At 41.2% G+C, this 26,176-nt stretch overlaps 1 protein-coding gene across 1 annotated transcript in view; it reads left to right on the top strand.

The window, feature by feature from the left end:
- MARK3 (microtubule affinity regulating kinase 3) overlaps positions 1 to 26,176 on the top strand; it is a gene marked incomplete in the record, with an annotated part of 2,430,063 nt that overhangs the window by 2,179,863 nt on the left and 224,024 nt on the right. The window contains 1 exon segment of the mRNA XM_044074521.1: positions 4,124 to 4,227. Within this exon segment, the coding sequence (XP_043930456.1) occupies positions 4,124 to 4,227 (104 nt within the window).

The raw sequence follows: 26,176 nt of genomic DNA, 5'->3' as shown, positions 1-26,176 counted from the left end.
ATGTGTATAAATTCCTAAATATGTCACAAGCAGCTACGTTAAAACCAGGTCACCTTTATCTCCAATCTTAATTTGTAGAAATATAGAATACTTGGTTTCATTTTACTTTACACTTGTAGCTAATAGCTGTTTTTTTACTTCAATTTGTAACCTAACTGTATGTTGTACTTGTGTCAATTTACTGTATGTTGTACTTGTGTACTTGGAGCATTTCTCCCCAGGCTTCCACTGAAAATGGGCTCATTCCGGCCCAGTGGACATTCCTGGCCAACAAATGTAAAATAATTAATATTTTTCATTACTACATGAATATATGTATTTTGTTTTTTGGACTAATATTTTTAAAAGTAAAAAATTCGAATACTTTAAACAGCCCTGTACAGAATATTATTCTACTGACAGGAGGGAGCATCTACTACATTAGCTTAGCTGGAAAATTCTGTTTTTTACTTGCTCTTTTCTGTTCCCAGCCCATTTGCAATTTAGAAATTTTGGACAAATCTGTTCAGTATATTGCGTACTCCCCCACTTCCCCCAACAAGCATTTAAAATTTACACATTACTTTCATTTCCTTCTATTAAATATACTGTTGCATCCTGTGTACATGTAATTTAGGCAGTTGTAGAGGTGTTATGACCTAAAAAGGTCACACCCTTGATCTATTGCATCAATGTCAGTTTTCTTGTATGTATGATTTGGGTAAAATCACATTAATATCAATGTGTTTAATACTATAGTAAAGTGTTTACTTTTAATATTTCAAAGAATGCTGCTTTAACAATGCCATTATATTAAACCTATGTATGTAAGAATGTCCATCTGAGTAAACAGGGAGACCAGTTTTGTAAAAATGTTCAAGCAGCAGCATTGCTGTAAAGCAGACATCAACATTTATTTTGTTCAGTTTATTGTGCTAACTACTGTACAATCTGGTTTATAAGTTGTGTAAAGTCATATGTGATTTTTTTAAGATACTTTTTGTAGTACAGACTTCCAGTTTGATATGAATCCTGTTATTTAAAAGTTTGTTTTGGTATTATAAAGCCTGCCTGAAAGTCAAAGGGCAGTATCCTTCATTGCCAGAAAAACTGGAGTCATGAAAATCACCATCAAGAAAAATAACACCCAAGATATTAACATTTATTAGATTTACTTTATTGGTCTCAACCCTTGGAGATGATTGACTTTAAAAATGTGTAAAAACTGAAATTTTGTATAGCTTAATTGTCATTCAGTTTCAACCAAGCAATTATTTTATCAGAATGTTACACTGGATATTAAATTAAAACCTTTTGATTGACTCTGTGGTGACTCGCTTGTTTTATATTTGTATGTATGCTAAATCAGTTTCTCTGTTCTGTATAGAGTAGCTTTTCCTGTATGTACAATTTCCTTTTGCACCAGCTGTTTCCACAACCTTGCCTCCATCAGCCAATGTTCAGCCTGGAAATTCCTAAGAGCTCTGGGGTTAATGGCAGCTACTGTCCCATTGCTTACCCTAGCTAGACTGCATATGAGAAAAAAAATGTGGTACCTGAAAACAGTTTAGTCTCAGCGTGTGCACCCTCTGGACACAGATTCTCTGTTACCCTGACTCTGACTTATGGTGCAAGTGGAAGGTTCAGGTGAAACTCCGGTTGGGGCTTCCCTACATGCCTCTAGCCCCAGTTCAGGAAGTGCACACAAATGCCTCTGACGAAGCATGAGGAGACCTGAACAGATACCAAGAGAGTACAGGGCAGATGGCCGCCAGTACTGCACATCAACATGAAAGAAATCAGGGCCCTTATCCAAGCTCTTCTGTTTTTTTCACATCTGTAGGCACCAGGTACCCTACAAGTGTTCACAGACAGCACAACAGTAATGTTGTACATAAGGAGAGACCAGATCTTGACAGTTGTGTAGATTGGCACAGAATGCATGGGACCTTGCCACCCAGGAAAACATGTCACACACAGCCACATGCATTCCAACACAGCACAGTGTGCTGGCAAGACTCTTTAAGCAGGCCCTTGAAGGACTCTCATGAATGGACCCTGGCCAGGCAGGTTTTCCAGGGCATTCTTTACTGTTGGGGGGGGACTCCTCAGGTAACCTGTTTGCTTCAAAGACCAACAGACAATTTCCACTGTTTTGTACCAGACACCTTCCCCCTCAGGTTGGAAGACAGATATTTTCTCTTTTCAGTGGGCAGGGAGGTTCCTCTTCCTTCCATCGACTACCTCTCATTCTAAACATTTTTCTGAAGACTCAGAAAAAGAAAAAATATATTGTTAGTGATTCCCTTTTGGCCAAGACAGCATTGGTTCCCTCCTTTTTTCTTTAAGACAGAGGAAAGTACTAAAACCTGCCACACTAAGCAGATCTCATCACACAACAGAAAGGGTTACTGCTTCACCCCCATCTGTTACCTAAACCTAAGTCTGAGTGATAGGGTTCTGATTCCTTGCAGGCACCATTTTCTGAGGATGTTAAGGTTTTCCAAGAAGCCAGGAGACCCACCACTCAAAAATCTGTCATAGCCAAATGGAAGAGATTCTCCTATTGGTGCTAAAGGAATGGACAGCACCCCAAACAATTAGAGGTACCTTCTGTTCTGAAATATTTGTGAGAACTCCTACATACAAGTCTGGCCTATTCTTCCATCAAAGCTCACCTGTCAATCTTCTCCACTTGCTTAGCGCTCACTCCCTGACTTATGTCCACCTCTGAGGTCATTATTCCTTAAAGAGGTCCTGCATCTTAGACCACCTTGAAAGCCTATTACCCATACTTGAGACCTCAGCTTTGTGCTGCAGAAGTTTGCCTTACCTTACCTCCTTCTGACTTAGCAACATCAGCAAACCTGAAATTCTGCACCTGGAAAACTGTCCTACTTCTGACCCTCACTTCAGCTAGGAGAGTTTCAGAGCTTGAGGCACTTGTGGCCATTCCTGCATTTTTTATTTTTCACAAAGACAGGGTGACATTCAGGGCTAATCCTTCATTCATGAGCTGCCTCTCAATCAGACCATAAACCTATCTACCTTCTTTCCCACTCCACAAAATCAAGAGGAAAGGAATACTGCATTCTGTGAACATTCACAGCCAGCTGAGATTGTAAATGGACAAAACAAAATGCATTTAAAAATCTGATCCGCCATTTTTTCACAGACACTAACCTGGGTCAACCGGCATCCAAGCAAGTGATTGCAAGCTGGGTTTCTAAGGCCATCTCCTTTTGTTAATCTCTTCATGGCAAGTCCTTGCTGTCATGCCCTCGAGCTCACTCTACCACAGCAGTAGCAGCCTTTAGAACTTTCTACAAAGGAGTGGATGCCAGGTCCATACTGGAGACTGCCATCTGGTCATCTGTATGCACTTTCAGTAAGCACTACAGCATTAATGCCTTTTCAAGGTCCAAAGCTAGGTTAGTCAATTCTGGCCTGTTAGTTCTACTGCCTTTTAACCAACCACCCTTACTTTAGCTGTGCGAATCACCCATTTGTTAGGAATACTACAACAGAGATTTCAGTCAAGACGTAGTACTGTTGTATAAGAATTTACCATAACAGTAGATGTTCCGCTAATCACTGTAGTATTCTTTCCAATCCTCCTTCCACCATATGTTTTTATTTTCTCCTTACTCCCTCAGTTTCTGTCCTGTAGGAAAGATCCTAGAACCAAGGGGGTTTCCTTACCACTTCATATCATACTTTGTCCCTTCTAGCTGAGCAGGTTTTCTGTCTGTCAAGCCACTGGTTTGGAGATGGTCTGAAGAATTATGCTCTGATGTCTGCTTGTATACCCCTAAGCCCATGAGCTGATGTCACAAGTTGGGGTTTACAGTACTAGGAAGATAAAGCTTTGGTATCCTGGCCAGACAACAGTAGTATTAACCCATGTTTTAGGAATAATGCAACAGTGATCAGTAGGACATCTGCTGTTTATAGTCCGTTCTTACACACGCACTTTCTTGCTGTGACTCTTGCTCTTTCTGTAGAGACGTAGTTCTATATTTGACTATGCACATTTTAATAGAAATATTCTCTTGTAATTTTTTACAGAGATAGCATGTTTCTTCAAATAAATGTGAAAATAATTGTAAGTTCATTTAAATTAACCTTATTTCTGCATTCTTAGAGTAATGCTGCCAGTAGTGGAATGACGAGACGAAATACCTTTGTGTGCAGTGAAAGAACTACTACAGATAGGCATTCTGTAATACCAAATGGGAAAGAGAACAGGTAAGACATGCAACATCTGTTACCTAGAGCAATATGCTAATTTCTGATTACATTTTATACTTTCTTGCTTTTTGCATAGTTTAAAATTAACTGTATATGAATTAGTATGTTGGTTTGACTGTCATTTTGTTTGCTTTTATTGAGTGGGAAGGCCTGACTGGACTGTAGTAGCCCCCTTCTCAGCAGAGGCACAGGGAGAAAAGCTCTGATTACAATAAACATAAATTATGCACAAAAATTATACACTGATTCTGCAAAAAAAAAAAAATATTAGATTACACGAGCCAAAATGCCAGTGAGATATTATGTAATGTGTCCATGAAAGGTCCCATGATGTTCAACAAAATGGAAAGTGGTACATTGCCATTCATGCAAAAATGTAAGAAAATTAGAGCAAGTACATTGTCATGCAAACAAAAAATAAATAAGGTGAATAGTGGTATAAATGTCAGAAGACAATGCCTTGTAGGACATGGATGGTAATTATGTAGAGCATGTTGAATATAATTATAATGTAACAAATTAATTTTGTGAAAATGGGAGTCTTATATGGGGAGATGTACGGACAACTTAAGAGACTACAACAATATATGAGTAGGGTAGTAGAACAGTACAAGTAGAACAGATTGAGGAGCACATTCAGTGTTGAGGAGAAATGTTTGATTTAGTGTTTAGGAGTAATGAAAGTTTATATAGTTTGGTAACTAGGACCAGGAACTGTCCATTTGTTTTCAAATGTACCCCACATGACTCATTCAGAGATTTGAACCTAAGAGAGTTTTTAGATCATGTTGATTTGAAGTGAAATAAGCAGCCATACTGAAAGGATGCAAATCTCTGGTTTTGAATCTCTCTAGTGCCATATATTTTTGTTTATTTTTGATTAATTCTTTGTTCAGTGTGGAGAATTAAGGAAGTACATGTTACTGTTTTAATAGCTTAAATTGTAAATTTTACCAAATTTGTGTTTGGTCTGACTAGGCCTTTGAAGTAATATTTTCCAAGGGGGAGCTATAGGCTTGATACGATTTTGTCCCATTCTCTTAGAGACTTGAACCATCCATAGTGACGTTGGAAACATTGCTCCCCATCTGATATCCCAGTTCTGCACACTTGTAGTTTGTTTTCTTGCTTTATGCTTAGGAGCTGATTTGTTTCTTGTCATTGTATGCCATGTTAGCTCCCCATCAGTCTAGAAATTTCAAGCTTTTATGCCACCTTGTTCTTTTCATACATTTTCTTGGAAACATTCCCATATTTGTGTGTTGGATCACCAAACCTTTTAGGTATTCCTACAGTGACCAGGCATGTGCCATGGCCAACAGAGCTTGTACTGTGGAAACTAAACCCAGTGCTTGAAGCTCTGCCATTAATGTTAAAGCTTTATCCCAGCCAGCTGCATAGGATGAAAGCAGACATCTGAAATGCAAGTCTGTCAGGGTGGCACTTGTATAGGATGTCAAGTGCAGGAACTGTGAGGGAACCTGTTTGTATGATCTCAAGCTAGTGCCAGAATAGCTGGAGAAGGCAAAGGAATCGAGATCAGACATCCTCCTGCTGTGTCCACCCACAAGGCAGTATTCCTTTATTCATAGAATGCTGCTGCTTCCTTTGCCTAATAAGAGGTTCACAGTCATCGACTTGATAAGAGTCGAACGTGAAAGTTTCAATCTTGGAAACCACATTGGAGTGTTTTTGCATTGCTCACTGTGCATCACTAAAACATAACTTCTCTTGATGTGTTCAGTTGGAGTCCTGTAGATCTGGATCAGTTATTGTCTTTCTAGAAAGTCTTCTCTTCAGCTCCCCCAATATGGATAACTCATTGGTCAAGTAGAGGATACAGCTTCAGGTCTTCCTCCACCATTTGTGCCCTCAGTATCAGTCCAGGTATATATCATTTGCTTTGCATCTAGTGATAGCTGTCCTCACAGGTTTGGAATCATACCCTTGGTAAGCCTTTTAACCTATAGAATGCCCAATTGCACCACAATGTTGTCCTTGCTGAGTGAGCCTGCATGAGGTTTGGTGGAGGATCCATGCTTAAACTCTTCATTTCCTGCCTTTTTGCAGGTATGTAATCCATGGAATTGTTTGGATGCCTGAGAATGCTAGTGGTGTAATGTATGGTGATGTGTCTAGTCACACTCTTTATCAGACTTTTGATTAAATAGATGGCTTCTATGAGTTTGTGTGGCCACTGCTTCCTTACAGAAGAGGAAAGCAAACTGGCAGCACAAGTAAATAATTCCTGAGCCAGTGAAGTTCAGCAGCAGCATACAAAAATGTCTCTGCTCATAAGGATCCAATGAATTTCAAAGGACTTTGTAATAAAACAATGCAAAGCACAAGCTTTCACATGGCACAAGTTACTTTTCAAATTATCTTCAAATGGGACTAGAAAAAGCACACTTTTCCGTGTGAAAGCTTGTTTTGTCCCATTTTATAACATATCACTCAGCCTGTCAATACAAGAAATCTAGGTAAAGCCAAAAATCGGGAGGCAAAGGCTCAAAACTAAGGACAGATTTTAAAATTGGTCTTTTAAATTTAGTCCTCTGAAGACCATTTGGATCCTTGTAAGCTGAGATTTTTTTCTATACCAGTACCTAAGAAATCAGTCTGAAACTCCATCCTTTACTACCAAGTTGGGCATGGCTCAGGGAGGTGGAAGACCCCAAAGGAATTGAGGTGTCACATAAACCATTTGGAGTATTGACAGTGTTCCTTGGCCTGGAAGCTCTGGAAGGGGAGTTGAGATCCCATCCATTCCTGTTGAAGTCATCCTGGCCATGGTATGGTATAGTATGTGAGAATGTAGAGGTAACATGCTTATTTACCCACCACACAGAGAAGTGATGCAGGTGTGGTAGTAGACCTATAGACTGAAGCATCACTTTGGTAACTATGTCCTGGGGAGATTTTCTAATGGTCCTGTGTTCAGGGACTTCTGAAAGTGGGGTACCCTGAAATAAGCCTTTCTACGTGAGAATTGTTGTTTCCCCTCTTCTGCTTAGTTCGGCGTTACAGGGGGATTGGTGGATACATCATCTGCACCTTTCCTGAGGAATATTCCTATATATTGGGGTCCCTAGACTTTTGTTTTGGGAGCCCACATGTCAGACTTGGCAAGGTTCCCCTTTCTGGGAATTTGAGAAAATTCATAAATGTGCCAGGTATTAGTTTAGAAAATTTAGTTTCCAACTGCACAAGGTCTGTCAGTTAATGTGGGTATCTATTATGTAGCCACGCTGGAGTGTCTGCTGCTGGCTGTATTTGCATTAGCAAAATAAATACCTAGATTAGAAGCCATTGCCACTATTCTGAATCTTTGTTTCTGAAAAGAAGGTACACTTACCTTTTGTGCAGGTGTCAGACTTGCCTATGGGGGATGAGATGTCAGAGGCAGACAACACACCTATTCACTGTCCTAAAATTCTATGAGGAGTCCAGTGCACCATTTTCAGATTTTTATCCTAGCCATTAGCTCTGTAAGTGAGATGATTAGTATCACCAGCAGACTCTGACGCATCCTGCAGGTTACCTTGTGTTGACCTGATTTCTGATTGCACCTTAGTCATTGGCTCATTTATTCAGAGCTTCCTTGTGCCTGGCTTGGACACCTGTGACTGCAAGACTTTTGCTTCTAAAACTGTCTGGACCTACAAAGCTGATACAAGTACATTTTTTTGCACTTGCACTGTGATATTTTAGCACTTTTGTGCTGCATTTATTTGGTTGAATTTCACTGTTTTTAGCCTGCACTACTTAAAATACACCTGTTTGTTACTATATTGCTCTTAGGTTGTTTTAACAGTATTCTGCAAAAGCTTTTCTGAGTCTGCCAAAATATTTATATGTTTTTTTGTGTGTGTGTTGTGAACATTTCTCAGGGTTAGTGAACTTATTTCCAAGGATTCCTGATATTGCAGGGATTATTCTGTTCTAAAGCTTTTTTGTTACTGCACTTGAGCTTAAAAGCCAGATTATTTTACATTGGGAGGGTTCTTTTCCACTCTGGTGGAAGTGGAGAGCTAAATTCAACCCACCCAAGCTGGGAATTAGTGGTCGATAGCTTACTGTGTTTTTATCTGATTTGAGGATTTAACTTTATAAAAGTCTTTTCAAAAAGCCAAATGCAGTGCTGCTATCAGTTGAGGCAGGAGACTCACGTAAACATAAAAGAGAGCAATCCAAATCCAAGTGTGTGACCCTCCAGTGGCAATGAAACGAAAAGCAGAGATTCAAAGGAACTTCAAATAAGATGCATTCATAAAAAATAATAAAGTTTATTCCAATGAGTGAGCGCTTTCGCCAAAGGCTTCTTCAGACTCTTAAAACAATGAATAAAACTGTTTGAATCATTTTAAACCATCCTTAAGCTTCCTATTGGACATTACAAATTGATATGTCACATGTTATCTTGTCTTAAAGGAACAGATACTCAAAAAAGTTAATAGTTAAATGCAACAATATTTAGAAGGAATACTTCCATCCAAATATACAATTAATGATCAGAATGTCCATGCAAATAAGTAAAAAATATGCATATACCCTGATACATTCTAAAAAATAAAAGGAGCATTGTGCTTGGTCCTATATCATTCTACAATCATTAAAAAACTGTTGCTACATTCATTAAAAACCCTGAACATTCTCTCTCCTCATGGTGTTAAAAACATTAAAATCCATAGATAAACAGCAAGTTTTATCGCGTTTCAATATCTAGCATCTCTACTAAGATAGTGGTGTTGTCGAATGCAACTTTGCATATATCAGGTTAAAAAACTAATATAGCGAGAACTCTGTACTAAAAATGTACCTTTACCACAAAACAACATAGCGAATATAATGTATTTCGCGATGTGCCTCATCAAGGAGTCAGACCTCATCATATCGGTGAAAGGCTGTTGTCCAAGATTAAAAAATTCCACAAATAGGAACCTCTTAGATTCCACGTAAAACAAACTGTTTACAAGTTGTAAAGTGCCGTGTGCTGTAGGAACTCTGAATGCAATTGAGTACAACCTAACTTCATGCGTTATTGTAACTCAACGTGCGGTGAGCACATTCTAAGCATCTAAGTACTGAACAACAGAAACAATGTTTAAATTTCTAAGAAAAAAAGGTGAGCCTGTATTCGTGCTGTCCTGTGCCTAAAATAGACAGTATTTGTAAGCACGATTATGCCCCAGAAGCATATATTGATCACAAAGTGTCACTATTTAAAACAATGAAACGTGTACATATTAATGAGTACACTTATTAAAGTGTTCGCTGAACATGGCAGAGATGGCATTAACTAATACAAAATAAAAAGATAAAAACAGATAAATAGTGGAATGCTAGGCGTAACACATAAAAATTGACACAATAAAGCTTGAAATTAGCACAAAGCACACATATAATAATACCTAAGTATAAAGCTCCATAGATGATAGGGTCCCTAACTAGTAAAAAGCAACTACTTCCATGTACATAGTTGGTGCTAAATATAACAACATTCTAAGTTAAAAGGTCAAATGAAAATGTGAAGAGATAAACAATCCGCAACAATACTAAGCCTGTACCTAATGATAAAACAAAACTATCTATTGATGTATGGGGTACCTAGCTCAGTAAATAAATTCCAGCTACAGTGAACAAATATATAGACGATATGCATGCTTGTATATACATGTGTATATATTTACACACATGCATGTGTAAACTATGCCCAATAACCACTAATATATTGAGGTGGTGAAAGGAGGGATGAAAAACATACTAGTATGTGAGGTATGGGCTCAAGTAAGGCTAAAACAAGAAAGCCGAACATATCCAAAGGTCCATCAGTTCCTGGGATTTGATACTAAGAACACATCTACTTGTGGCTATAAAGCTCAGAACATTAATACTATGAAAATAATTATATTCAGTCTACAAGGACTGATTCTTACACTGATTTACTATAAGAGTGACATCAATACGTAGTTTTAAAATTACCTTACTACTCTATTTAGGTAATAGTAGGTTAAGTCATCTTCGTAGTCTTCTACTTCTTAAAAATGGTTTGAGTTGCACTTTATCATTAAGCCCTGGTGACCTATCAGACCTTAGTCTGATAATCCAACGTGTCTCCTGTTCTAAGGTTTTGTTGATTAGATCACCACCTCTAAAACCCACGCTGACTTGTTCAATAACACAAAATTTAAAATTATGATTGGTGCCTGCTGTTGTATTGTGTCTAGCTAGGGCATTGGTCTCAGTACCTATCCTAATGTGGTAAATATGTTCCCTAACTCTTTCCTTAAGTGATCTATTGGTTTTGCCAATGTAATAGCTTTTGCAGGTTATACAGGTGGCCATGTATACCACATTCTTACTTTCACAGTTCGTGTTAGTTCTGAAGTTATATGTGCGTAGTAACAGGATGCTCAAAAGTGGTATCTTTATTAATGTAGATGCATTGATTACAATGACCACAGGGTACTGTGTTTCTATCATTTATTGGTCTACTTTTCCCGGATGTTTGGGTCTACATAAAATGCTTCTTAAATTCTGATGATTCTTGTAGGTTATACGTGGTGTTGGTCCTACTACCTCATTGACATCCCTATCGGATTTCAGTATTCCCCAGTGTCTATCCAGGGTTTTTTTCACCTCCAAGTTCATTTTACTGAAAGTGAGGTTGGTTCTAATTTCAGTTTTAAAGGCTTGGACTTTTCATACTACCTTCATGTACCATAAAGTAAGGTTTAGCAGTACTCGTTCTTAGACGCTCCACAGTTCTGACCATTTCTAATATTTCATTTTCTTTATAGCCCCTTTCTAGAAATCTATCCTTCATGTCCTCTATTCCTTTCTCATAGAACTCTTGTTGTGGGTTCAACCTTGATACTCTCATGAATTGTCCTTTAAGGACATTTTGGAATACATGTACAGGATGCATACTGTTTCTGTGTAGTATGTTGTTTCTTTGGCAGGCTTTCCTATGAATGGTTGTATTAATAAGGCCATTGGACATCCTGAATACTTCCACATCCAAAAATGGTATAGTTTCATCTGAAAAATTCATGGTGAATTTTAAAAATCCGTAGTGTTATCCAAATAAGAAACGAAATTCTTTAAAGAGGGTTCATCACCCAACCAAATAAGGAAGAGGTCATCTACAAAGCGGCAATACATACCAACAAATTCATTGAAAAGTGGATGGTCATATAAGTGAACATCTTCCCACCTAGCTATCACTAGGTTGGCGTAACTATTAGCACAAGATGTGCCCATAGCTACGCCATCCTTCTGTAAGAATATGGATTCTTGAAAAGCAAAAGCGTTGTTAGTCAAGACAGTCTCAAGTAACAGAGTTATAAGATCAACTTTTTATCCGAAAAGTCGGAATGTATCTTCAAATATTCTGTTAAGAGTCTTATTCCTTTGTCACTAGGAATTACAGTGAAGAAACTGACTACCTCTACTGTCACAAAAGACTAATGTTGATGTTCACCTAAAGGTCGAGTTTGAGAGTATAAATCTAAGAGAAACTGTTTGCTATCTTTCAAAATATTCCTATTGTCATTGACTAAAGGTCTTAATACACTTTCCAAGTAAATAGATAGGGTTCAGTGACCCAACCTTGCCCTGCAACAATGGGTCTGAGTGGTGGATCTACGCTGTTTTTATGGACTTTGGGGAGTCCCTGTATAATCGGGATGATGGGGTTGTTCACCTTAAAGTACTCATAGAGTTGTTGAGTTATGTCCAGAGACATAACTAAGTCATCAAGGTATTATAAACACTGAACACCATATCTATTAAATTGTCCTTAGTTAGTATGGAGTAAGTATTGCTGTCATTTAACATTTGAAACATTTTGTTAGTGTAGTATATATCATCCATGATGACCACGGGGCCACCTTTATCAGCTGGTCTTATTATTATAGAGCTATCATCTTTGAGTGAATACAATGCTTGTCTCTGCTTATAGTTCAAATTGCGTCCATGTCTTGAAGGTGTTTTCTCCTGATAGCATTTGTATATGTCATCTTCCACTACATTGCCAAACACTTCAATTGTTGGGTGAAGTTGAGGCACGTAAGTGCTGTTAGGACGGTGCTTATTCTTAACTGAATTGTCATCAAACTGTCCAAACTCTAGCATATAAGCAAACCTCTCCTGTTTAAAGTCCTCTGTAGGAAACTCTCTCCATAGTCTCCCACCGTTCACGACTGCTCAAAGAACTGCTAGTTTGTGAAGAGGGTGGTACAATTGCAGGTCATGAAATATACTACTAAGCAATCTCATTTTGACCTGTAAGTGACTCTCCCTTACTCCTTCCCATCTAGAAATTGTGTTTTTTGCCCTACATATCATAGGCTAGATTCAGACCTGCTGAATCTAGACTGTATGGTATCACTGTGCTCTTAAATCAGACATCTTACATTAAAAGGGCCTCCCTGCACCCTTGTGACAGAAGTATGTAGCTCAGGGCTCATCCGAGTTGGGGATTGCTGGTGAAAGGCTCAGTTTGGAGCTTTTCCATTGGTAGTTGTGTTAAAACCATTTGCATTTGCCTATATATAAGCCTTGGGTTTGCACTCAGTTTACTGAAGCTGCTTAACGTTTGGAAACTTTAGCCAGAGGTCTAGAGTGCATCTGCACTAAACTCCAAGGCGTCCACTGCAAAAAACTGAAAAATAAGTATATTTTAAGCCAGGACTGCACTTTACCTGTGTTTAGTTGAATTACTGCTTCATAACACCCTATGTGAGAGATGCAAATACACTGTGGAATTGGAGTCAGTTCTCATGTAAAAACAAACTAGACAAAACAGGTTGTCAGCACACATACATTGCCTCTCATTCAAACCTCACCTGTCACAAAGTAAGGTCATGTCACATAAACCCACATATGCGGAGGTACTCACTAAAAGCCTTCCAAAAGAACAGACCTCCCAAACACACACCACCCACACTCACCACTAAGTAAAAAGAAACCACTACATATATCAACGCACACATCTCTGTTTCAACAAATAAGCCCCTAAGGCGAAACACATCAAATTCTCGGTCATAAGCAACTCCATAGTGAGACACACACGTCCCCCTCACCAGATTGGACAAGAAGATTACAGTCAGCTGCATATCCGTTGCCATAATCTGACAAATCACGCATGCACTCGATAACAAGTACTGTTATGACCCTTCCATGTTGGAGTGAATGACTTGGGGCATACCGCTATGGACTATGAGGAGAGACATGATGGAACTCTGTGCCCCAGACAGGTGTGTCCATAGCCTTAAGCAGTATCCTACCCTAACCCCGGATGATGATGCTACAATATAAACAAAAAATGATTGACTTCAGCAATTGGCTCAGCTTCTGGTGTCAGTCCAGGGGGATCCAGTATCTGGTAGAGAAACCTTGCTGCTTTGTTTGAGATGGTCTGCACCTGTCCCCACTAGTCTTTTGGATACTGACCGTGGCCATTGCCTCCCTATAATGCCTTTCTGATGCAGTGTCAAAACAAATTTTAAAATGTAACAAAATCTGATTGAAGCAAACACAGTCATGCTGCTTAATGCTAGGAGTCTAAACACAAAACTGCACTATCTGGAAGCACTCATCGCCTTAGAGGATGCTGACATCTGTGCAGTTACCAAGACGGTGTTCAAGGCCACTGAGAGGACCCTGACCGTGCAAGGCTACAATGCCTTCCTCATATTCAGACATCAAAATGAGTGTGAAGGAACCAAAGGTGGAGGTGTATCCATCTTCATTAAACCAAATACACTTTGCGACTGGTGAAACAACATGACTCTTGAACTACTCCATGTCCAGTTAACTATTGGGAAAGTACCATACTACATCATTGCTAGCAACAGAAACCCCATTGTGAACCAGGATAATCATGCCACCTATCTTGATTTACTGGAATCCCTCACCATACAACCCAATACCTTAGTCATGGGAGATTTCAACTATCCTTCCATAGACTGGTGGACACACACAAGAAAAAACACACTCACCCAGAGGTTCCTGAACTTTACACAAATGATCTGGAACAGATAGTCTGCAACCCCACTAGGGGCTCTACTATTCTGGATATAGTACTCACCAGTATTGGGGAGGGGTCACTGTACTTTCCCATGCAGGATGCCCCCTGTGGTTAGGTCAAACCACCAATCTCATTAGAAATAACTACTGGAACTGGCACCCTCACAGGAACACAAATTGTAAAAAAAACTTTACCAAAGCCAACTACAGCCTACTAAGTGATTGTATAAAAAGCTTCAAACCACCTGCAGTTGCAGACAATGATCTCTATGCAGAAGTGTGCGCAAATGCCCTGTGCAGACACTTAAGTGGTTCCGTAAACTCTCCTGTACCTGACCGGATCAAAAACAGGTCTTTCCGTAAAAACAAGCCACTGCGATGAACGTCAAGTATAAACAGATTGTTTAACAAAAGGAAGAAATTGTCCAAAAGCAAGAGGGGTATCATTCTGCAGAGGAAGAGTTCCCTCCTAAGCCTAAACAAGAAAATCAGAAGTCTTGTAAAGTCTTCTAAAGCAAATTACAAAACTAAAATTGCATCCCTAGCCAAGGATAATCATAAGGCATTCTTTAACTATATCTGAAGTCTAAAAGGGAATTCCTAGCTATATACCGAACTTGTATATGAGATCACTCATACTACACCGGAAGATATAGTCAACCTGCCAATTGGCGGATTCAGAGCAAACTCCCCCCACCTACCATATCCCAAAGCATACCTGACATCAGCCCTTTGCCTAGTATCTCTAGAAAGCAGATAATTTCTGCACTCGCCAAGGCCAAAAACATGCCCTCAATGGGACCAGGTAATATCCTAGGTTGTTTACTAAACAATCTCTAAAACAAGACCTAGCAGACCCACTTGGAGTTCTCTCTAATCGTAGCTTGAAAACTGACTGTGCTGCTACAGAATGGAGAGCAGCAGTAATCCCCTTGCACAAAGGGGGGAGCCATCATCTGACCCTGAGAACTCCAGATCTATAAGTCTAACCAGCCTCATCAGCATGGCAATGGAAGAAATATCGTGGACCATAACAAGGACATAGGCAACCTCCAGACACTGGACCCAGCTCAGTTTGGCTTTGTTGAGGGTAGATCATGCTTATTAAAGAATGTCATCAAAGCCATGGACAGAGGTAAGACAATGCACACTGCCTGTCTCAACCTTTCCAAGGCCTTCGACACAATTCCCCACTCTGGCATCATTGATAAACTCTTCCAAGTAAGGATTAACCCTTGCATTACTAGATGGGTAGCCAATTGGCTCACAGCCAGAAACCGTCAAAATTGGTGATTCCACCTCCACCAGTAGACTTGTTACCAGTGGAGTACCGCAGGGGTCTATGCTTGGGCCCCTTACTGTATGGCATTTATTTCTTAGAAGTCCAGGCCAAAGTAGATGGCCTTTTGCTCACCAAGTTTGCTGATTGCAAACTGGGAGCAATAGAGTCCCCCAACAATGTCAGCATATTACAAGAAGGGTTAACAATCACGATTGGTGCCAAAACCATGGTCTTAAAACTAAATGTGAAAAAATGCATTATTATTAAAAGGGAGTTCCTTACAAATTACAATACTGACAGCACTCCCCCAAGTTCCATCCCAGAGGTGCAAGACTTGGGGAAACTTTGACCACCAAGTTTCTACAGTGGTAAGGGAAGCCTTGTACATTGCGCACCTCATAAGCAAGGGCATAGCATCCAGGTCAAGTGACGTTATATCTCCACTGTACTCAACCCTCATCTGACCACTAATAGAGTATAATGCACCTCACCAGGCACCTGCAGCAGCTGGAGAGACCTCAGGTTTAATACAGGGACTCCAAACTATGACCTGTACTCTGTATCTTATAGGCTGCTAAGAGGTGACTTGTGCCTAGCATGTAGGGAAATCTCCAACCCCCTGCCCTAATGGAAATGCACATCCACAAGTCAAATGGCACAAGGGTCACTCGCTCTAGGGATCTCAACCTAGCTTGTGACATTAACAGAATGTGCCAGAGAGACAGATGTTTCCCAGTGACCGCCACTTCTCTGGAATAGACTTCCTGTTCATGTAAAACAAATATCTTCACTGACCCTATTCAAATGCAACCTAAATAATTGGATGGGAGACCGCATATTTGCCCATGGGGTGGCAACCATGTCCCTCGTGAACAGGGGTAGACTGTGTTCAACACAGACCCACTCTTCATAAATTCATTCTGTGAACTACCCAAAAAGAACAAATGGGGATACTTGAGATTAACATGACTAGGCTTGTAAAGGCTCTAGAGCTGCTAACCTATTAACCTCTTATGAACCTATGTCAGTGTGCATCTCTCTGCCTGCTGAGACTAGTGCTGGTGTCATGCTTGTGAAGGTACTGACATAGGTAAAAGTTTCCAATACAGGTATGGCAATATCTTGTCATAGCTTTAATTTTGATACTATTTAGTACCCCTAGTCACTAACTGTTGCATCTAATTTTTTAATGTTTACTACACGTGTACATAATTGCATTTAATTTTTTTGTATTGGAAATGTTCGATAAGTAATCATCTTGACTTTTGCTATTAAAAAATGCATATATTCTCACATAAATTAAGAAGCGTGCTTGTGCTAGGCAAGTTACGCTTGTAGACTACCCACAGCCAATAGTTGTTTGGATTATGGGCTGATCATAATAATAAATCTTATATTTACTATAAGTTTAGTAAGACAGTTGGATTAAAACATTTCAAGTCACTGTCAACCTGCTTGACTAAAATGATTAAAATCACTAGAGAAGCATCCCAGAAAGAATGGATTCTAAAGGCAAAAAGTTCCTGCCTCGGAGAGCGGTAGAGAGAAGAAAGAAAAGCTCCAAAAAAAAAAAAAAACAAAAGAAGCATTTTCTGAAACTTTTGAAAAACATGCATTCCCATTAAGTTGGTCAGAATAAGGTACTTCAGTGACTAACAAATCCAGGGTGACTAAGTCAGTGGTTTAAGGTGTCAAGGGTCAAAACAGTGACAGTGTTGGTACCTTTGATACTGCAAGAATTACTATATTCAGGTTCTGGGTGCACTGTCATTGAAAAATGTAGGCAGGTAATTCTTTTGTTTTCTTCCTAAACCATGACTAGTCATCTGCCAACTCCAACAGCAGCCCCCCCCCCCCCCCGTCCAAAAAAAAAATATATCAGTCTGCATTTTTTAACGTTAAAAAAAAAACTTAAAATCTTTCTCTCTTCCTTCGCATAGTTGTGGAAGGCTGTGGCGTTAGCAAGGTTTCCCCTTTTTAACTATCTTATTGTTACAGCATTATACTTTCATTGTTACCAGCTTGCATATTTTTAAATGTTACATCTGCTTCCCTTGATTAATTTTCTGTTAATCAGAATTTTCTGCTACCTGTCACTTTTGTAGTATTTTGCCATTATTTTGACTTTATGTAGTTCCTATCGTTTTGTCTCTCTTTTCGTCTAGAAAGGGTCTTGGGACCAGTTCACTTACCTGGTCAGCAAATATATTTAAAAGAAAAGCAGGTCCATACTGCCATAACTTGGTTACTTGAGATTCTTATGATTGCATTTCAAACTCCATACTCTGATATACAGCAGTGCATGCAGGAATTGCCACAGCCACAAACCAAAGTTAAAATTTTGAAATGGAAACAGCTGATGAGTTCCTGTATTAAGATGTGCTTATGATGCTGTTGCTAAATTCTCCAGGTTATCCATTTTTGTTTTGAGAAGGAACATTTGTGTCAAAATAAACAATTCGGAGAATGTAAAAGCACTGTTCCTAAATGATGGCTTGCTTTTCCATTTTACAAATTGTATTTAACAGACCTTGAAACAAGAGCATAATAATGTCCTCACTTGAACATTTCATTCCCCCGCCCATGGTTTTCAAGAAACTTTCCCAACTGCAAAAACTTTCACCATATGTAGATGTGCCTGCCAGCCTCAGATTTGACAGTGCAAACCAAAACCATATCCTTTGGTTGCAGGTTCAAATAGGAAAAAAGACCATCAGCAGAGAACCTCCAGTTGACTGTAGCCTAAATCTTCCCCAACACCCTTGTACCCCCCAGCGTTTTCATCTTTAACGTCAGACAGAGTTGTAAAAAAAACAGTTGTTAGTTTCACAGCAGATTTTCTGGAGGGACCTTGATCATTTCTTATTCCACAACCCATATCTCATCAGGTAATGCAAGCTGTGTTACTAGTGAAGCAAATATTAAAGTATTACCATACACACGTCATATCCACGCATTTTTCTCCCACATTCCTTGTAAGCGTGTATAAAATGTGTGGATGCAGTTTTATTAGTGTTGACTGACTTTTTACTTTTCTTTCATTTTCTCTTATTGAGAGTAGTTTTTGAAGCAGAGTAGGTTAGAGACAACCTGTCTGATGGCTGTATCCTAACCAAGCCAACCATGGATCCTATTTTGTCATTCCATCCAATTTAGACAGTTCGGTAATGAGCCTCTCCTCAGGTATGATCCAATCATTAGCTAGTGCTTTAGTGTCTCAAGTTCCACCAAAAAGATGGGACACTAAATAGAGAATATGCAACAAATGGTGTAAGTTCCCAGAAAATAACACCAACCCTATAAAAAAAAAATCTGTAAGAGTACAGAGTGACTGTGCTACAAAATACTGAGAAAAAAGCAAGAAATTTAACTAGCATTTGGCTGGGCTGAAAGAGATACTTTTGATATGGGAGGTTCACAGGGTAAAGTTGCTAGAATGCTAGGTTTTATTAGCATGCGTTTTCTTAAGGTTATGAAGTCTGAAACTTGAATTTGTTATGTAGTGACTTCAGTCCTCTGATTTTCTGGAAAACCACAAATTTTATGAGGAACAAACCAAAAATATGAGGCAAAAGTCTAGGCATTCTGCACAAATCTGGACAGTTAAGAGGTATGCACTTGGCTCAGGGATAAAAGATCTCTGGGATTGGAAACCTTTGTCATTAGTGACAAGTCCCCCCTCAGTTTGAGTAGGCATTAATCTGTAAGGGAATTTATCCCATTTTTTTTCTTTCACGCCTTCCTCAACTTCATTGAAGTCTGTACGCTCATTTAGAAGCACATCTAAAACCAAATGGAAACTGAAAAGAGCTTTGCTGAAGATGCAGATGGAACTGGACACTATCTCATCCCCCTACCTCCACTCCCCTTCCCCCTCTGGTATCAGGGAGGATAAGTTGCCCCCCCCCCTCCTCGCCTCTTTTAGCACCTTCCCTGGTGCCAGTTTCTACAGCAGTGGTTTCATTGCTGGTCTTCCATCTGTCACTTCAGCACCATCAAGCACTATTTGAGGTAATGCAGAATGTCCATCTATTCTCATGTTGCAGTATTCTTACTGTGGGATCCTCCACCTCCGGTGATCCGAACGGCTGCTATACAAAAGCTATACAAAAGCTTAAGCCTGTTTGTTGCTGTTGCATGGGACATCATACGTAAGGCCATATGACAAGGGCCTTAAATGCAAAGTCTGTATGGACAGACCTCAGAACTTTTCTGTGCAGTCGAACATCAGGTCAGTTGCTTCACTCTTCTCCTTCAAGATGCCTAAAGTTAAGTACCCTGTTGGAGAATTCTTATTAATTTTGCTTGAGCTTGGGTTGTTTGTCTGTCCTTGGGCAATGTCCGCTAAGAAAGGTAAATGCAGATGTGGGCGTCACATCCCACATAAAGACTCCCATGACAGTTGTGTGTTCTGTTTAAGTTGGGTACACGACCATACCTCCTGCACCATCTGCCAGTCTTTTGTCGCCAAAATGCTCAGAAGCAGTCTGTCTGCTCTCAGTTTATATTTAGGGAATCAGATTAAAGAAGTTAGCGTTAAGAATAGATCCAGAGTCGGCCGCCCAGGTATAACCGCCAAGAAAAAAGGCTAAAGTTTCAAGGCCCAGCCACCTCTGCCCCTCCATCGGACAGCCCGCCAACAGCCAGTATAGAGTTTGAGGGACGTCTGCTAGAAAAGTCTACTTCAGTGACTACCTTTGAGCAAGCCACTTCAGAATTACCAGCAGGCATGTCTGTGGAGGTTATTCCAACGTCTGTCATTACCAAAGTCAAGGGGGAACCAGGCTCCACTGGATGACCTTTGTGATCCAGGATTCTGATTCTCTTACTCTTTAGGGCAGATCCCAGAAACTAGGCCCACAGCTTCTCCTAAAACAACTCCTTTAAAATGGAGACAAAAGACCAAACATTTATCTGCTTCTTCAGTGGGACAACCGGACTGGCAGTCCTTGATGCAGGCCTTCGTGGCCATTAGGCTCTCAGCCACATCTATCCTTCCTTCCATTTCTCGGGAAGAAGCCTTGTCCTTTTTCTCTGAGTCTGTTACATGCTAATGCCAAATAGCTTCCCCCTTGGAATACTATTCCCCTGATGAGGATTCCATTCAGGGAGACTTCCCTCCAGAAGACTATAACAAAAATGAGAGAGTATTTTAAATGGAATGCTACCTAGATGATAGAGACCCAAAAATATATATATATATATTTTGAGCTGCATCAGGTTGAATCACCCTCCCCATCAGCCATCCCTCTGGTGATTCCCGCATACCTTGATGCATTTACATCAGTCTCAAAAAACCCTGACTTTCAGCCACCTGCTCCCAAGAGACCTGATCATCTCTACAAGGTACCCGACGACCACAAATTTCTAGTAAAGCCTCCCTTGGCAGACCTCGCACTGATAGCTGTGGCCCCAAACAAACACTCTAGACTTATTCCATCCTCATCACGCCTACCTTCAGACAAGGATAGCAAGATAATGGACAAGGCTAGGTAAGAATATATACACCTCTTCCACCCTAGCTTTTAGGGCAATTATTTACCAAACCCATGTGGTAAAAAATGCTCTGGATTTGGTATCTCTGGCTTCATCCCTGCTGTCCTCCTTGCCTGACTCTCCTAACAAGACAGAAAGTAGCATCTAAAATGTCCCTGGCATCTCAGGTTGTTAGGCATTTGATAAGATGCAGTTATGACGCAGCAGAGGCATCTGCTAGATCTGCTGCATCTGCATCGGCGCTACGCAAATGCTCTTGGCTTAGGTTCCAACCACTGCCTGAAAACTTCAAATCCAAAATTCTGGATGCTCCACTACACCATAATCTTTTGTTTGAAAAACAGTCTGCAGAGCTGTTGAAGAACCTACAGGAGAAGAATAAAGACCTCCCAAGATATTAAACTCGTACTGGTCTCCCCAGTAACAAAATATTACAGAAATTATCCTCTGACTTCCTATGTCAGAAGAACCTACCACTGCCACCTGTTCATCTTCCAGACATAGGAAAGGGACAAGGAGACGATCCACCTCTTGGACAGCCCCTTCTCAGCCCACCCACAGCCAGCCCTTTCAGGACAGAAACAGTAACAATGCGTGACTGCCTCGATCACCTCCCCTTGTCATACTGCCTCTCTCACTGTCTGCCCCTCTGGAAAGAAATCACCTTAGACCGCTGGGTTCTGGCAATAGTGGAAAAAGGATATTTCCTGTCTTGGCAGGAAAAGCTCACAACACAGGTCATTCCCTTTCCACCTGAGAACCAACTTCTTATTCCCTCACATTATCCAGGACCTTCTTACTCAGGGAAACATAGAACCTGTTCCACCAGACTAAGAAAGAAAAGGTTTCTACTCCAGGATGTTCCTGGTACCAAAAAAGGATGGCCCTTGGAGACCAATCCTGGATTTATCTTGCTTAAACGTCTTTCTTGAAAGTCCCTTTCTTCAGAATGCTATCCCTCCGATACCTGCTTCCACTATTGCCACCCAGGGCTTTCATGGCCACTTTGGACTTGAAGGAGGCTTATCTCCACATTCCCATACATCTAAACCACAGGAAGTACCTACATTTTGCTGGACCCTGTTCACACTTTCAGTATACTGTCTCGCCCTTTGGTTTATCCATTGCACCAAGGGTCTTCAAGTGCGTAGCTCCAGTCATAGTCTGCTGCAGGACCAAGAGTATTCAAATCTACCCCTACCTAGACGACATTCTCATTCTTGCAGAAGAGGAAGACATCCTGAAAAGTCATCTATGGTTCTCCATGTCTCTGCTACAGGTGTTGGGATTCACACTCAACCTCACCAAATCATCCCTCTCCTCAGATCAGGACAAAATCTTCCTGGGATGCAGGATTCAGACAGACCTGATGGAGGCCTTTCTCCCTCAGGACAAGGTGACTTCCCTGATCAGCCACTTCCAGGACCCTCCTTCAGGTCAGCCACCTGTCAGCCATACGTTTCATGTGCCTACTGGGCCTAATGGCAGCCACAATACCTACGCTGCCACTAGCCAGGATGCACATGAGAAAATTACAATGGTATGTAAAGAATGTGTGGTCCCAACACAGCCACCCTCTAGACTTACAAATGCCCTTCCTACCTTGCCTAAAAACAGAATTGAAGTGGTGAGTTCAACAGATACAGTTGAATCCAGGTCTACCCCTTCAACCCACCACACCAACTCAATGAATGCACACAGATGTCTCATATCTGGGCTGGGATGCTACTATGAATGGTTTCAAAGTGCATGCCCTCTGGCAAACACCCCTCCTGAGAAAACACATCACTGTAAGTGAGATTACAGCAGTTCACTCAGCCCAAGGCATTTCTCCCTCTCTTACAACCAGGCCCCCTACAAATCTTCACAAACAACACCAGTGATATGTGGTATATCAACAGATGGGGTGGGGGGGGACCAGGTCCTACCTTCTCTGCAAGCTTGCAATACAAATTTGGGAATTAGCGTCTAGTAACAACATATCTCTGCAGGCAGTCTGTCCCATCCTAGGATAACCACCAAGCAGATGCTCTGAGCAGATTATTCTCTCTGCATCACGAGTGGATGTTGCACAAAAGTATTCCTAGACATTGCCCATCAGTGGGGCACACCACAACTAGATTTATTTGCCTTACCCCAGAACAGACAATTGAGAAACATTTGTACCAAGGATCCCTCCCCACTAGCTTGGGGAGTAGACCCCTTCACCACCTCACATGCTGGACCTGCTCACACAACAGAAGGGAACTCTCATCTGTCCACACCTCGAGATGCTGTGTTTAACCCTCTGGGTAATAAAAGTCTATTCTCATTCATACACTGCTACACAGAGGACATGCTATCTATTCTGCAGGATGCCAGGAAACCCAACACGAGGAGATCATACATTTCCAAATGGGAAAGGTTCTCCAAATGGTGTCTACAAAGACATAGGGACCCATTTCAAGCGGATGTTCCTCTAGTCTTAACCTATGTGTGAGGGCTCATAAAGGCAGATCTTTCATACTCTTCATTGAAAGTTCACATATCTGCCATCTCTGCCTGCTCTACCCTTGGACCCTCCTCTAATCTCCAGGTTTGATGTTAAACTATTTTTGAAAGGGTTTTTGCACATTCAACCACTAAGGAAGCCTATCCCACCTTTATGGGACCTAAATTATATCCTGGAAAAGCTTACACTTGTCCCCTTTGAGCCAGCTAGCTCTGCATCCCTGCAGATGTGCACATGAAAAACAGTCCTGTTGGTAACCTTCACCTCAGCCAGAAGAGGATCTGAGTTACAGGCGCTCATGTCATACCCCCCCTAGACTATCTTCCACAAAGACAGGATGCCCCTGCACACCATCTCCTCCTTCATGCCCAAAGTGGTCAACGGGCTATCACTAAAGTCCATTCACTTACACACCTTTTTTCCTTCAACTAAAAATGACCATGAGAGAATACTGCACTCCCTTGATGTCCACCGGCAGGTAAGGTTTTACTTGGACAAAACTAAGACCATTAGAAAATCTAATCAACTCTGCATGTCCTTCCATCCCAGGGCTGTGGGCAAGGCAGTATCCAAACAAACTATCTCCTGCTGGATTTGGAAAACTCCCTGCTTCTGCTTTTCTTACTATGGAAAGGACTTGCCTCAGGGGCTATAGCAGTAACCTCTTCTGGGGCCTTCTTCAAGGGCCTGGACACTACCTCCATCCTTGAGGTAGCCACCTGGTCCTCTATACATACCTTTATCAAGAATTACAGACTGGACCATATCACCTGAGCCAGAGCAGGTTTCACAATAGCAATTCTGCAAGGATTTCTGGAATCCAGTACCTCTGCCTCCACCCTTCCTTCTTCCTAAGCTGTGTTACTCTCCCACAGTAAGAATACTGCAACATGAGAACAGAAGGACACAGAATAGCTGTGTAAAAGCTTTCCATAACCATAGATCTCTTCTTCCATGTTGTAGTATTCCTTCCCTCCTACCTAACCCCCCTGCATTACCTTCAACCTGTGTGAGGTGTCATGGGGCCACTACCTAGGCTATGGCCACACTGGACAGTCAATTGCATTTCACCAGTCTGGGTGACATCATTTGACATCACCTAGACTATTGTCCGACTGGGCAGTCAGTTTTGAGGTCTGTGCATGCAGATGTCACATTTAAGGCCCCTGGTTTATGGCCCTACATGTGACGTCCCACGCACTAGCAGCAACCAGGCTTAAGCTTTTGTGTAGGAGCCAATGTTTGGATCGCCTGAGGCAGAGGATCCCACAATAAGAATACTGCAGCATGGAAGAGAAGGACATCTATGGTTATGGTAAGATTTTACACAACTATTCTTTCTTTCACATAATACTCGCTCTACCCAGGCACACTCAGCATCAAGTCAGTTTCAGATCCAGATGTTAGACACACAGTCCTTGGGGACAATTCAATTGGAACCCTTCTCAGTTACCCTTTCCCCAGCATTAGAGCCTTTGGTTCCAATTTCTACTGCAAGGCCTTCTAAGTAGTCTGCGTCAGGGTTTCCTTCTCCACCTTGTCATTGGCAGAGGAGGTGTCACTTCTGAGAAGTGGGCACTTGATGCAGATGGATTGTGGGTCCACCTTCAAGGTTACAGAGAAGATGATAGCCTCTTCCCCTACCATGCAGTCAACAGGACTTTCACCTGTGCCGGCCCTTTTGTTCTACCCTGTAATCATGGTTCCCATGGACAAAGCAGGGCCCATATCCTTTGGGTATTTACAGCTGTGGACTTCAACCAATCGTATTTGAAAGTTCCTGGGATGGAAATGTGTAAATGGAAGTACTTGGACTCCCCTTCCCTGTCCATCACATCCAGTGATGACTTTTATATGAGAGGTTGCTCCCATAGTTCTCCCCCTAAAGGCATCACATATGGCAGGGTCGTAGAAGTGATGAGGCAGAGGGGATCTTCACCATATAACCCACTCTCTCAGGAAGCGGAGGTGCTCTTCGAGATGTACACTCTGCCTCTTTTACCTTTTGGGTGGTCCCCCCTGCAGACAGTCTGATAGATTTGATCACAAGGACATGGCAGGAGTCAGAAATGAAGGAAGCTGGGGGAGTGACTGTTTCCATACCTGGCTGTATGGATGGCATCATGCAAGGCAGTAGGGTGCAAGCTATATACAGAGGTTGTACAATACCCTTTTCCCTGAAGGCCACCTCCTCAAAAGCTACTGATAAAAATTTCCCACTCCCCTAAACACAAGCAGCCCTACAGGAGCTACCAGTTGGCACATATGATTACGTATGTGAGATGTAGCTCCTTTAGTATTTCTTTAGTACAAGATGTGATTCCCTCAGCCCCTCCTTTGCCAACTGTGTGACCTTGACCTAGTCACTTAACCAGACATTGCTCCTAAGTTGCCCTAAATTGAGAGCATGTACAGTGGGTATACCTGGTTAATAAACGAGTATAATTACCCTCTTGCAAAAAAGAGCCATCTGAGGTCCCACCAGAACATAGAGGAAGCTTAGTTAATTGTTTTGGTTGCAAACGAAAACTAGGACTTGAGGCCAATTCTGGATCTCAGCAACCTAAATCTGCTTGCAAAAATGACCCGTTTCAGAAAGGTCACATTGGTGCTGATTGTGCCATGCCTCAGGGCAAGCAATTGGA

This window comes from Protopterus annectens, chromosome 6.part0, assembly GCF_019279795.1.
Source record: "Protopterus annectens isolate FY-2018-M chromosome 6.part0, PAN1.0, whole genome shotgun sequence".
NCBI classification, from domain to species: Eukaryota; Metazoa; Chordata; order Ceratodontiformes; family Protopteridae; genus Protopterus; species Protopterus annectens.
This window is presented reverse-complemented; position numbering and strand designations above follow the sequence as displayed.